At 50.7% G+C, this 12,788-nt stretch overlaps 1 protein-coding gene across 1 annotated transcript; it reads left to right on the plus strand.

The window, feature by feature from the left end:
- Window positions 1–4,221: 4,221 nt before the first annotated feature.
- AKR7A2 (aldo-keto reductase family 7, member A2 (aflatoxin aldehyde reductase)) lies at window positions 4,222–11,320 on the plus strand. The gene is made up of 7 exons (XM_006866323.1): window positions 4,222–4,555; window positions 7,529–7,716; window positions 7,848–7,952; window positions 9,148–9,244; window positions 9,499–9,598; window positions 10,076–10,205; window positions 11,159–11,320. The coding sequence occupies exons 1-7, from the start codon at window positions 4,237–4,239 to the stop codon at window positions 11,318–11,320; spliced, it is 1,101 nt and encodes a 366-aa protein (XP_006866385.1). The 5' UTR covers window positions 4,222–4,236.
- Window positions 11,321–12,788: the final 1,468 nt, after the last annotated feature.

The following is a 12,788-nucleotide window of genomic DNA, read 5'->3' on the forward strand; positions in this document are numbered from 1 at the left end:
AAAGAGGAAGACCCCCCCCAGTGAGATAGATTGGCCAAGTGGCAGCATCGATGGACTCAAGCGTGGCAAAAATTGTGAGGCTGGCCCAGGACTGGGCAGTATTTCATTCTGTTGTGGATAGGGTTGCTATGAGTTGGTACCGACTCGATGGCACCTAACAACAACAATGTAGAGTTGTCCCCATTGGCCAACTGAGATTAGTGGAGAGTCGGGACTAGGTAAGTCCCCAGGCTGGCACAGATGCCTGGGATTTAAGCTTGGGGACAGCTGGCTGCTCCAGCCTGCCTTTTCCTCCCAAGCTATAGCTCGTGTGGTGTGCAGGATCCCTTCCAACAGGGAGCCCAGTGTCACCTCCCTATTCTCACTCCTGACAAGTCAGACTATGACTGATCACAGGGGCAGTCAGGGAAGCCCCTGATCTTGTCTTGGACCCAGGACAGTGACTGGAGCAGGGGGCTGCCTGAGTGAAGACTCTAGAAAAGGGGAATAAACCAGGACCAGGCTGGCACCATCTCTAACAGGTGAATAAAAATCACCACCTCAGCTCGGGGCTAAGTACCTTGCCCACATCGCCTCTAAAACTTAGGGCTACTGATACATTCTTCTTGTCTAGATCACTCAGCCAGGAGGCAGAACCAGGAGTCAAACCCAGGACCCTGACTTGAGCCCCTGCTCGGAGCCATCCTGCCCTCTGCCTTCACCTCTAGGTCCCTGGGCATGGTGGAACCCTCCTGCGGTCTAGTTTCCTAGGCTTGTCTAGAGTTCTCTGGAGTCAGACATGGGCTTCCCCCTTCTTCTCTGTGCTCACAGGGTGTTTCCTCCCTTGCAGGGACTCTCTCCAGCTACCTTCAGTTCTTGTTTCAGTGTCTGGCAGCCTGATCCCCCAGAAACTAATGGCCTGGCTGCACTTGCAGAATGCTGAAGTTGAAGTGACCAGGGAGCGTTTAGGAAGGCAGAGGAAGTGAGTCAGCTGATTCTCCCATGAAGCTCTGGACTCTCAGTCCAATATGACAGACACCCAGGGCACAAAGAGGCCTCGGAGCCGGGGACACGGCCTGATCCCTATTTGCCTGGCTCCATGAAGTGTTTATTCCAGGGCCCAGCATCAGATGGACAAAGGGCTCTTCTCAAATCTTGGTGCCCCACTACAATGACCATCAGTGCAGTGGATGTGGGGACAGCGTGCCTGACACCAGCGTCTACAAAACCACCCATGCTACCATGCAATCCCAATAAGAAGAGTACCTTGACAGCACCCAGGTCATTTCATCAATCCTTTTATTCCCCAGCCAAGCAACAACCAGACTCCCTCCTCCCCGCTCCTCTTGCAGATTCTGAAGATAACACTGCGAGTTAGCAGCACACTGTCATCCTCATGTTTTTCTGCAAGGTGGGAATACTGTCCCCAGTTAACAGATACAGAGCTCAGGCTCGGACTCTATCTGAAACCAAATCTAATGTCAGCTCACGGAGAATGGATGGCTGTTCTCTACATTTTGTGCTGGATACAGTTGTTCTAAAAAAAAGTCATTTGCAAATTCTTCTGTTTTCCTGTCTGCCACTCCCAGTTAGTCTAGAGGGATGGTTCCAGGTTTGTGACTGAATCAGGCTCTCTGAGTGACTGTGGGCAAGCAAATTAACCTGTCTGAGCTATCTATAAAATGGGGATAATGACACTAACTCCTTGGAGCTGCTGTGCAGATTAAAGACACATAAAGCGCTGACTTTGTAAGAAATGCTGGTGACTGGTTTTCAGTATCTCAACCACCCTGAGGCCTGTCTCACCTGTTCTTTTGACCAGGTTACAGAGAAGTGAGATCGACACATGCCCAGTTTGAAGGGAGGGATCTTGAGGAGAGGCACCTTGGCTTACAGACCCAGGGCCCTGAGTAGACAGTCTCTTGCCCTGGGACAGGCTCCAACTGCAGCTGCAGGTTCAGGGCACTTGAGACACACCTGTGCCTGAGTGGAGAGGACTTCTGGGAGCAGCTGCAGAGACTGGCCCAAGTGGGGAGCCTAAATCTAAAGACTAGCTTCTGGGAGTGGTCCACCTCCTTGTCTAACAGCACTGAGTGACTAAATGTCCACGGTTACATCAAAGTTTGACCTCATCCTTGGGATGACAAAGACCACAGCCTCAGCATCACAGGGAGGGTTTACTAGTAAAACTCATGATGGCTATGTCTGGGCTGGGGTTCAAGGATCTTGAGTAGAAGTCCTTCAGCTGATTCTGATTCTGGCCACATTTTGGGTTGGAGGTAACAAACCTGAGCTTCTCTCCAAGATTCCAAGCTGAGCCAGGGAGACTATTACCCACTGAAGCTGAACAGGTCTCTATCGTACCAGGCTTCCATGTCTCCCCTTCATAATTACTACAGAGTCCCTGGGAAACGGTCTCACAGTACTTCAAGAATTCCCCTCCTGGGCTGTGTGCTGACGACCGGGAGACAGACTTGCAGGGTGTACCCTTTAGTTGGTTGATGATGTACGGAGGGGATTGTAACCATGGCAATGAAATGATATATGATAGGATGAATGTAAAGCTAATGTTCTCCCATGTAAAGTATCACATAATTCACAATAAAACATTTTAAAAAAGGAAAAATGCAAGTATTCTGTACTTTAACAGGTCTCATGGCACAAAATGAAGACAATAAAATATGCAGTATTGTAAGAAAACATAAAAAAAAAAGAAGTTCCCTCCTAATCTATTTTCCTGCCTCTTGTCCTTTATGTGCTCAGATGGGCATTTTCAGCCCTGCAGGAAGATGCTTCTCTTCCTCAAGGACCAGGAGAACAGACACTGCCGGCACCCAGTTCTAAATTAATCCTAAAAGAGCCTTTCATACCTGCCACCTCTGGCTTTCCCATCACCTAAAGAATGCTTATCACGGTCCTCAGCAACCATTAGTTCTCCCCCTTTACCATGCCAGTCTCAGGGCCTCCAACCCGAGCTCTCCGGGAAAGGTTGAGAAAGAAAGAAAAATAAAGAAATCAGAGAAAGAGAGATTTATCTAGTTTTGAGTTGTAATAGCCTAGGGTTAAAGTGAACACATCCTGGAACTTCACCTGCTTGATGCCTTAGGCAAGCGATTCTGTAAAATGGGGAGTAAGGGGGCCTTCAAAAAGATGGTGGAAAATTTCTATTATCTTTCTATTCCATTTTTCCACAAACTTTTGGAAGCACCTTCATACAGATACAGTCTACCCACCTCCTGGGCGGATTACAAAGTTAAACGAGACAACTATCTGCGTAGAATGGCACCTGGCAAGGGGTAAATGCTCAGGGGTAATAGCCAGGGGTGGCTCTTGGTCGGTTCTCATTGTATCCCACACAGCAAGTAACCTTCGGTAAGTAATGTATTGAATGGACAAGACTTGCTAACCTCAGCCAGTCCTCATACTTCCAAACCCAAGTCACCCCAGACTCCCCAGATACACAGTTGGAAACCTGCCCTACACATTGGGGAGGAGAAGCAGCGACACCCAGTAGACCTGGGGAGTACCTGGAGGGAAGATCATGCCTCCATGTCCTCCGCGACAATTCCCCCCTCGTGACTCAGCCCAGCGCGGGTCGCCTATTTTAGCGAGGATAATGACAGGGCAGTCGCTGGGGCCAGCGGCTCGGTCGCTTGGAGGACCTCCCCGGAGGAAACAAAGCTATCAGAAGAGAAGGGGTTCGTAGGCCCAAACCAGGAAGTGAAAAGGGGACCCTAGACCCTGGCCAGGGCGGTCCGACAAGACGCACTGGTCGTCCCCGGGGTGGTGGGCGGCAGGGACACCCCCAGCCACGTCCCAAGATCTCGCGCAAGGAGCAAACAAGATGCGCGAGAGGACTCAGCGGAGGAGAGGCCAAGTGTGTGTTGGAAAGATGTGGTAGGAAAGCCCCAGAAGTGCCCACCTCCCAGACTTCGGATTTGCCTCCGGCGCCCAGTCCAACTCACCAGGTGCAGATCAACTGCCCAGGCCCACCTTCTGGGTTCTTTGCTCATTCGCGAGTCAGCTGACCCGATCAGTCGCCGTCGCTCCGCCCTGGGAGCCGCCTCCCGCGGCTCAGCCTCTCACGCCGCGCAGTTGGCAGACGGTCCCTGGAGGCGTGGCGCGCGCGCGCAGTGCGTGTGTATGCTTGGGGGTGAGCCGCCGTCCTCGTTCCTGTTCCCTTACTTCCGTCGGCCGCTGCGCTCCGGACGCTGGTGGGCGGTGCCTGAAGCTCCTCAGCGCGCAGGCGCCATCCTCATGCTGAGTGCTGCGTCTCGAGCTGTGGCTCGTGCCACTGCCCGCTGCGCGCGTTGCTCCCAGCGACTCGCGGTCAGAACAGTCACCATGGCCGGGACGCAGCCGCAGGTTGCCTCGGGCACCCTGGCTCAGCCCGCCACAGTGCTGGGCACCATGGAGATGGGGCGCCGCATGGACGCGTCCGACAGCGCCGCGGCCGTGAGCGCCTTCCTGGAGCGCGGCCACACGGAACTGGACACGGCCTTCATGTATTGCGACGGCCAGTCGGAGAGCATCCTGGGCAGCCTGGGGCTCCGGCTGGGCAGCGGCGACTGCAGAGGTAACGCCTGGAGCCCCGTCCCGGGCCCTTGACCTCGGCCAGCCGAACGCTGACCCCTTGCCGGCCGTGCACTTCTCTCCTCCCCCTCGGACGCGGCGGCCATCAGGTCACCGTTGTCCTAGGGCGCCGCTTCGGAACAACCCCGCAGCTTTGTGAGCCCAAGCTTCTCAGGCCCCGTGCACTTCCAGCACCGACCAACTGGACGGTGCTTTGCGCTAACCACCTTCCCTTTCTCCTTCCTCCCTCTGGGGAGCCCCCTGCCCCACCCTGGAGCTTGGTCTTGCTTTTCGCTTCCTACCCCCTTACTTTCTTGCTGCAGCTCCTCACATCGAGTTGTCAGGGTTCGGTAACTGACCCCAGGCGCTCCCAGCCCCATTTGCCCGCAGTGCCCTGTGTGCTCCCTGGGCACCCAGCCCAGTCAGGTTTTTACAGTGGATTGAAGATCCCCCCGTCTCTCTAACCAAACCTGCCTTTCGCCAGACGTTGCCCTGCTCAGTTGGCAGTATCTCTAGCTCTCTAAGGGAGATGGGTAGGGACCCCTATCCAACTGTGGGAGATGGGGGATAACTAGTGGTAACCATGTTAGACTTTGTCCTGGTGTGGCACTGCAGGCTAATGCGCTGCATCGCAAGGTCTGTTTGAACCGCAAGGTTGGCTGTTCAAACCCACTAGCCTCTCTTTGGTTACCGACTCACTTAACAACATAAGGGAAGTCCCTGGGTGGTGTGACACACATGATTGCTAACAGAAAGGTTTGAAACAGAAGTGTCTTAGAAGAAAAGCCTGGTAATAAAAAGTCAGCCATTGAAAACTCTAAAGAGCACAGTTCTACGTGGACATACATGAGGTTGCCATGAGTTGAAGTCGATTCAGTAGCACCTGGTTGTAAGAGGGAATGTATCCCTCACCCACCCCCAGGGAGCTGAGAGTCTAGGGTAAGGAGACAGAGAGAGGCACGGGGGTGGGGGTGGGAAGCTTCTTAGAGAAGGGACCACTAGTGCTGAAACTTAAAAAATCAATGACAGTTTGCTGGGTGGAGAAGGAAAAGACGTTAGAAATTGAGGGCACAGCTGTGCAAAGACTTGACTTAAGAATGTAAAGTGAAAAAAAGAATGTAAAGTGCCTGGTGTGTGGAATAAGAAGGGCCAGAAAATGGCTGGGTCTAAAATGGAAGGTGGGGTAGAGGTGGGATGGACATTGTCCTCAGCAGAAGGTGCCTGGCACATAGTGAGGGGCTAGTAAACATCAGCTGTCAGCTGTCATCACTGTGCCTTGCCTCTTGTCTGTCTTCCTCTCATCCCTGTGTAGCTATGTGGGTTAATGCGCTGAACTACAAAGCCGATTTGGACCGGTAACCCTATACAGAGTCACTTAAGGGTCAGAACCAACTCAGTGGCATTTAACGACAACTCATCCCTGTTGGGGAGGCCCACTCTGTGTCCTCCTTATTCATTGCTTGGAGGAAGATGAGAATGGGAATCTGTACCTCAGGCCCACACTCTGAGTCATCTGACTGCCTCTTGTAAAGAGATAAGGACCATTTTATTTCCAAATTGTTTTTTTTTTTTTCTCCAGTGCGTTTCCACTTCCTTCTTTGAGTCTAAAGTCCTCAGATCAGATCAGAGGCAAAGTTCACACCAAGAAAGGATGGGAGATGTAGAGAAACGAAGAAAATCTGTCTGAGCTTCTGAGTAAACTTTGTCACTCATGAAAAGTACACAAAGCACCTCCTCTCACACATCGATTCAAACTGCTGGGATTCTCTGTAGGGGAAGGAAAAGTGCTGAATTTACTCACAGCCAAGCTCCTTGTTCTCAGAGGGGCATGTGTGTCTGGAATTACTCTGCCTTATGTCTGTCAAATCATTTCTGCTAGTGATTCTTGATCAAGTGCAGATCTATACAGTGTCCTGAATCCTACAACAGCCTCTTATTGGTCACCTTGCTTACAAGCCTGCCCCCTTCAGTCCATTGTCTGCACTGCAGCCAGAGTAACGGTATCTACCTCGTTATGTGCTGTAGAGTGGATTGTGACCCATAGCAACCCTGTATAGGGTTTCCGAGGAACAGCAGGTGAGCTTGAACTGCCAACATTGCAGTACATGTTGTTAGGTGCCATCGAGTCAGTACTGGCTCATAGTGACCCTAGTACAACAGAATGAAACACTACCCAATCCTGAGCCAGCCTCACAATTGTTGCCACACTTGAGTCCATTGATGCTGCCACTTTGCCAATCCATCTCGCTGGAGTCTTCCTCTTTTTCTCTGACCCTCCACCTTACAAAAATATTGCAGTACATAGCTGACCTTAAAACTTTTAAGTGGCTTTTGTGGCTTTAATGATCAAGTCCAGATTCACTGGGGGTGGTATCTGATTGAGATTCAGGATCAAGTCTATGCCCCCTTACTTTTCTCTTATGTCCCACCACTTTCTGCCCTGGAGTTTATGCGTGTGTATCACAGAATTGCTGCTGTGGGCTCTTGTGTGCTGTGTTGTTTTTGTTTCTGTGGTTTTGCCCCTGTTCCCACACATTGGAATGTACGTCCCACCTTTGCGTTTTGGTTCTGACTCATTTTTGAAGTCAGCTGGATGGTCATCCCATAGGAGGCCCTCCCTGGAATTTCCAAGCAGACCTCATGCCTCTCAGAAGGGGCTTCATTAGCACCTTGTACATATCTTGACTAGTTCTTTACAGACTATGAGGGTGAGCTCTGGAGGCTGGCATCCTGTGTGCTCGTTCATTCTGTGGACTCAGCCCCTAAGCACAGCCTGAGCTGCCGGCAGCTTGGTGATTATACTAATAGGGAACAAGGAGCACTGATATAGAAGACATTTCTTAACCCTCTGGGTCGCCCGGTATGGACAGTCCTGTTATTATTATCTATGTCCCCGACTAGGGAATTGAGGGCTAGAAAGTGATTTTAATAAATTTCTCTCTTCAAAATCTCTTAACCCTCATATTCTTCCTCCAAGTGAAAATTGCCACCAAGGCCAACCCTTGGGATGGGAAGTCCCTGAAGGCTGACAGTGTCCGGTCCCAGCTGGAGACGTCGCTCAAACGATTGCAGTGTGCCCAGGTGGACCTCTTCTATCTACACGCACCTGACCACAGCACCCCCGTGGAAGAGACACTGCACGCCTGCCACCAGCTGCACCTGGAGGTGAGGGCTGCCACCTGAGCTCTGGGAGCTGTCTGCTGCTCCTCCCCTCGGCCTCTTACCACCCAGAAAAATGGAGGCACTAGGGCAATCCTAGATGGAGCTGGGCTCTGACCGAGACCTGTCCCCTGCAGGGCAAGTTTGTGGAGCTTGGCCTCTCCAACTATGCTGCTTGGGAGGTGGCCGAGATCTGTACTCTCTGCAAGAACCATGGCTGGATCCAGCCGACAGTGTACCAGGTGAGGCCGGGGGGCCTAGAGGCCTTGTCTCCAGGGGTTCTCTGACTGCCCCAGTGCCCTCCGCATAGCAGCCACTCCCCTGCTTAAGTCTGTTGAGGCTCCTGTGGCCCTCAGGATGAAGTCCAAACTCCTTAGCCTGGCAGACAGGTCCCTGCAGGCTCCAGGCCCGCCTCCCTGTCCTGCCTCAGTGCACATCTGGGTCCCTTGCTTCCTGCCTTACAGTGCACTTCAGTCTGGTACAGACTCCAGTCTCCAATACCACATCTTCATACAATTAGTGAGTTTTTCTTCTGAACAACTATTGTACGAGCACAGAGCTTCCCAATTCGGGGAGGGGGGTGGGGGTTAACTTGACTGTAACATCTCTGTGGATTCCTGGTGTAGCATTGTAGGATATCCATTCAACCTCAGGGTCAGTTAGAACCATAAGGTCAGTGGTTCAAACTCACCAGCTGCTCCTTAGAAACCCTATACAGGGTCACTATGAGTCAGAACTGACTCTACAGCACTTAACAACAACAATATAACATCTCTGGGGGTCCTGGTGTGGCACTGTAGGATAAGCACTGGACTGCTAACCACAAGGTTGGTAATTCAAACACATCAGAAACCCTACACAGGGTTGCTGTGAGTCGGAACCAACTCAACCACACACAACCACAACATAACATCTCTTAGTGGAGACTCCTTGTTAGACTTGCTTGTGGTTTAGGCCCATTGCTCAATCCATAGATGGCACCCACAGAGAGTGGGGATCAGTCCAGTCTGGTTTCTCCCCCTTGGGCCCAGCACTCTCTCCTCAATCCCTACCACCATTAGTAAATTTTTAAAAATTTTTCTTTTTTTGGTGAACAAATATGAAGCAAATGCCTGTAATTCAACAATATCTACATGTACAATTTAATTGCAGTGGTTGTCATTGTTGTGTATTGTTGAGTCAGTTCTGACCCATAGTGACCTTGTATGGAATTTCCAAGGAACAACTGGTAGGTTTGAATTCAGTTATTTTATCAGTTAGCAGTCCAGTGCTTATCCTATAAAGCCACAACATACCTCAAATTATACAACCATACCACTAGTAATATTAAAGATAATTGAAGTCCTTGGCCAATTTTGATTGTAGGTTCTATAAAGGTAAATATGGGGTCCCTCTCTGGACCCATCTGTCCCCTCCAACTGGCCTCTCTATCTGCAGGGCATGTACAACGCCACCACACGGCAGGTGGAAACAGAGCTCTTCCCCTGCCTCCGCCACTTTGGACTCAGGTTCTACGCCTACAACCCTTTGGCTGGTATGGGCCCCTGTGGGTGGGGATAGGGTCACATCCTGGGGTGAGAGGGCTTTCCTGCCCCATCTCTTGACTGTTCCTGACCCAGTGGGGACCGAGCTATGAGGGCCTGGGAGGCAGGGAGGGATTTGACAGGAAGCTGGGCCATGTCCTCCCTCCCTCCTGGTCCCCTTCTGTCCTCCATCCCAGAGTCACCAGGTGTCTGCAGCCTCTCTGGGACTAGCCTGGCCAAGTGACTGATTGCAGCCTTCCTTCAGGGGGCCTGCTGACCGGCAAGTACAAGTATGAGGACAAGGATGGGAAACAGCCTGTGGGCCGCTTCTTTGGGAATAGCTGGTCTGAGACCTACAGGAATCGGTGAGCTGAGAAATCTGCATCAGGGTGGGTAGGGGGCCCCTTTTTCTAAAACGGAGACACTCTGGGCTGTTTTCCTGGGGCCCAGGCCTACATAAAGTGTTTCTTTACTCTTGAGGGAATTACTAAGCCTCCGATAGTGTTTCTTTCCCTTTTGGGGCAGATCCCTAAACCTTTGTCAAGTGTGCCAAGTCATAGATCTACCCTGAGAAGTGCCAAGAAGGAAAGGAAGAACCCTGGATTGAGCCCGGCCCTCGGCCTGCCTCCGGGACTCTTTGTTTCGTTGGGTCAAATAAGGGCAGCTTTAGGTTAGCGCTGTAGATTTCCAGCAGTGTCTGTGGTGCAGAGTTGAGCATCCTTGGAGCTTCTGAGAACCCTTGCTAGAGGACACAGGGGCAGCTGCCCTGTTGGCTCTTTGGGTCTGGTCCCCATGGTGACCCCCAGGGTAGTGACCTCTGTACTCCCCTCCCACCTGGGCAGCTTCTGGAAGGAGCACCACTTCAAAGCCATTGCCCTGGTGGAGAAGGCCCTGCAGACAGCTTACGGCTCCAGTGCCCCCAGCATGACCTCGGCTGCCCTGCGGTGGATGTACCACCACTCCCAGCTCCAGGTAAGCCAGCCATCCCTGGATGCTTACCTTCTGCCCTACTAGGGAAGCCAGAAACACCTTGATGGGGAGATTTCTAAGTACTTTTATCTTCTGAAATGTTCCTGTTGCAAACATGGTCAGTCCTCCCATTCATTGCTCTTAACAGTCACATAAGGCCCTTGCCTTGTGACAGAGACTTCACGAGCTTCTCTTGATTGTTACTGAGGCCTCAGGAAGTCTGGTTAGCCTACTTTTGCAAGTGAGGAAACAGTCCACATGGCTGTTGTAATTGTTAAGTGCTGTCCAGTCAGTTCCAACACATAGAGATCATATATATAGGGTTTCCAGGGAACAGCCGGTCAGCTTGAACCACCAACCTTGCAGTTTAAATCGATCTTGCAGTCCAGCGCATTAACCCACAGCGCCACACTAGGACTATTAAATGGGTGGAACACATAGCACAGACTTCATTCCAAAACCCATTGGGAGTTCCAGGTGTCTCAGGTCTTCTCCATCTTCAGCCTTGCACAGTTGCGTAGTGTCTTGCAGATAGTAGGTGCTCAGTAAATGGGAGGTAGTGCTTTACATCTGTTCTGTAGGATTGCTGTGAGTCGGAATTGAATCGATGGCAGTGGGTTTCATTACAGTGCTTTACCTAACTTTTTATTCCCATCACCAGTCTCAGAGAGGTTAAGACATTGTTCCAAGTTTACACAGTTGCGGACAGAAGATCTTGGCTCTGAGCCCAGATATGTCTGAGGATGAGGCACTGTGACAGCAGTGAGAAATGATACCAGGTTTAGAACCACCTAGTGACCACTGTTGAAGGCACCTTAAATTCCTTCTGGAACTAAATAGGGTATAAACAAACACCAGATCCTGACTCTTGGCAGGATGGGACTTGGAGCAGGGGTGTGTGACCGAGGTCTGTGTGCAGCAGCAGTGTGTTGACTCCTGGCTGTGTCCCCTTGCAGAGTGCCCATGGTGATGCCATCATCCTTGGCATGTCCAGCATGGAGCAGTTGCAGCAGAACTTGGCAGCATCTGAGGAAGGGCCCTTGGAGCCTGCTGTCGTGGACACCTTTAACCAAGCCTGGCATTTGGTTGCCCATGAATGTCCCAACTACTTCCGCTAGGCCACCAAAATGGCTCAAGCTGGCAAAAGACTTCTTTTTCTTCTGTCACCGCTTCCTTCCCTCACTTAAGGCCAATCTTTGCCTTAAGCCAGCTTGGCATAGTTTTTCCTAATTGTGTCGAACCATATACTATTTTTCTAGATTTCTGTTTTCTCTGTCACTGAGCTCTCCTCAGGCTTCTTTCTGAATAAAACAGGCACTTGGCCAGGCTGTAGCCCAAGCCTGGAGTGAACCTCAGGAACGTGTCTCTGCTGCTTCAGACTGTCTCTGAGAAAGGGGCAGAACTGAGTGGGAGTCTCCAAAGGGTAGAGGTAGTGGGACGGTTTCAGGGACACACGGCCTCATAAGGGTCTCCTTCCTCAGTTCCTGTCTCGAATCCAGCCTGGCCTTACCGCAGTGAGGACTGAGGTGGCTCTCCCGCTTCTAAGGAAGATTGGAAAAAGCAGAGGTCCGTGCACCCTGATGTAGATTTTCCTCATGCAGAAATGCCCTCACTAAATACTTAGAAATAACACAGTCTGGGCATAAATTAGAGGTCTCACCAAGGGGACGAGTCAAACCTTACCTGGAGCCTGTGGAGTATCTTTAGCTCTTCAACTCACTGTCAACTCCAGCAGCGGTTTCACTCTTAGGTAAAACCTCCTGTCTTTTTACCATTCATAAGACTTTCAGACTTGGTGTGTGTCTTCTGTTGGGAAAGAGGATGGGACAAGGGCAGCCAAGTTCTTGTTTCCCTCAATAAACCCCTACATTAAGCCTGGGGCACACCCAAAGCTGAAAAAGAAAATAAATGGTTCTGATTGACCCTTCCCAGTGTAGCGAAGTCAGGCCCTGAGTGAGGGGTGGGGCAGACAGCAGCCAGTCCTTGGGTGGTCTCTAGTGTCAAAGTGATCCAAAGGGCCTACCTGAAGATCCAGACAAGAGCACAAATGCAAAAGACCCTTTGTTTGAAGAAAAGTCCCATTTAGTATGTAGGAGCAGATAACCTACAGACAATATTTTATTCTTCATAGATCACCCTCCTATGTTTTCATCCTTAACCAAAACATGCCTCTCTAAGAGGGGTGGCCTATCACTTATTAAATCACCATAAACCACCCTGAAATTGAGTCACTTCAAACAATCGCAGTCCCTCGAGTTCATCTATAGATTCAGCACAATTGCTCTATTAGAATCCCAGCTTGGTTTTTGTTTTAGTTAGAAATTGACAAGCTGCTTCTGAAATTCCTATAGAAATTCAAGGAATCCAAACCAGCCAAATAGTCTTGAAAAAGAAGGAGGTTAGACGACTCACATTTCCTGATTCAAAAGCTGTAGGAATCAAAACAACATAGTACTGATGTATGAATAAATCGGGAATGGAATTGAGAGTTCCAAAAGAAACCCTTAGATTTCCTGCCACTTGATTTTGGAGAAGAGTGCCAAGACAGTTCAGTGGGAGAAAGGACAAGCTGTTAACCAAACGGTG

Source organism: Chrysochloris asiatica, unplaced genomic scaffold (genome assembly GCF_000296735.1).
Source record: "Chrysochloris asiatica unplaced genomic scaffold, ChrAsi1.0 scaffold00090, whole genome shotgun sequence".
In the NCBI taxonomy this organism is placed as follows: Eukaryota; Metazoa; Chordata; class Mammalia; order Afrosoricida; family Chrysochloridae; genus Chrysochloris; species Chrysochloris asiatica.

Bases quoted from the DNA above. Each gene is read 5' to 3' on its own strand.
- AKR7A2 (XM_006866323.1), top strand. From the start codon at position 4,237: ATGCTGAGTGCTGCGTCTCGAGCTGTGGCTCGTGCCACTGCCCGCTGC. The intron at 7,717-7,847 runs GTGAGGGCTGCC...TGTCCCCTGCAG, and splicing joins GCCACCAGCTGCACCTGGAG to GGCAAGTTTGTGGAGCTTGG. The intron at 9,245-9,498 runs GTATGGGCCCCT...GCCTTCCTTCAG, and splicing joins CGCCTACAACCCTTTGGCTG to GGGGCCTGCTGACCGGCAAG.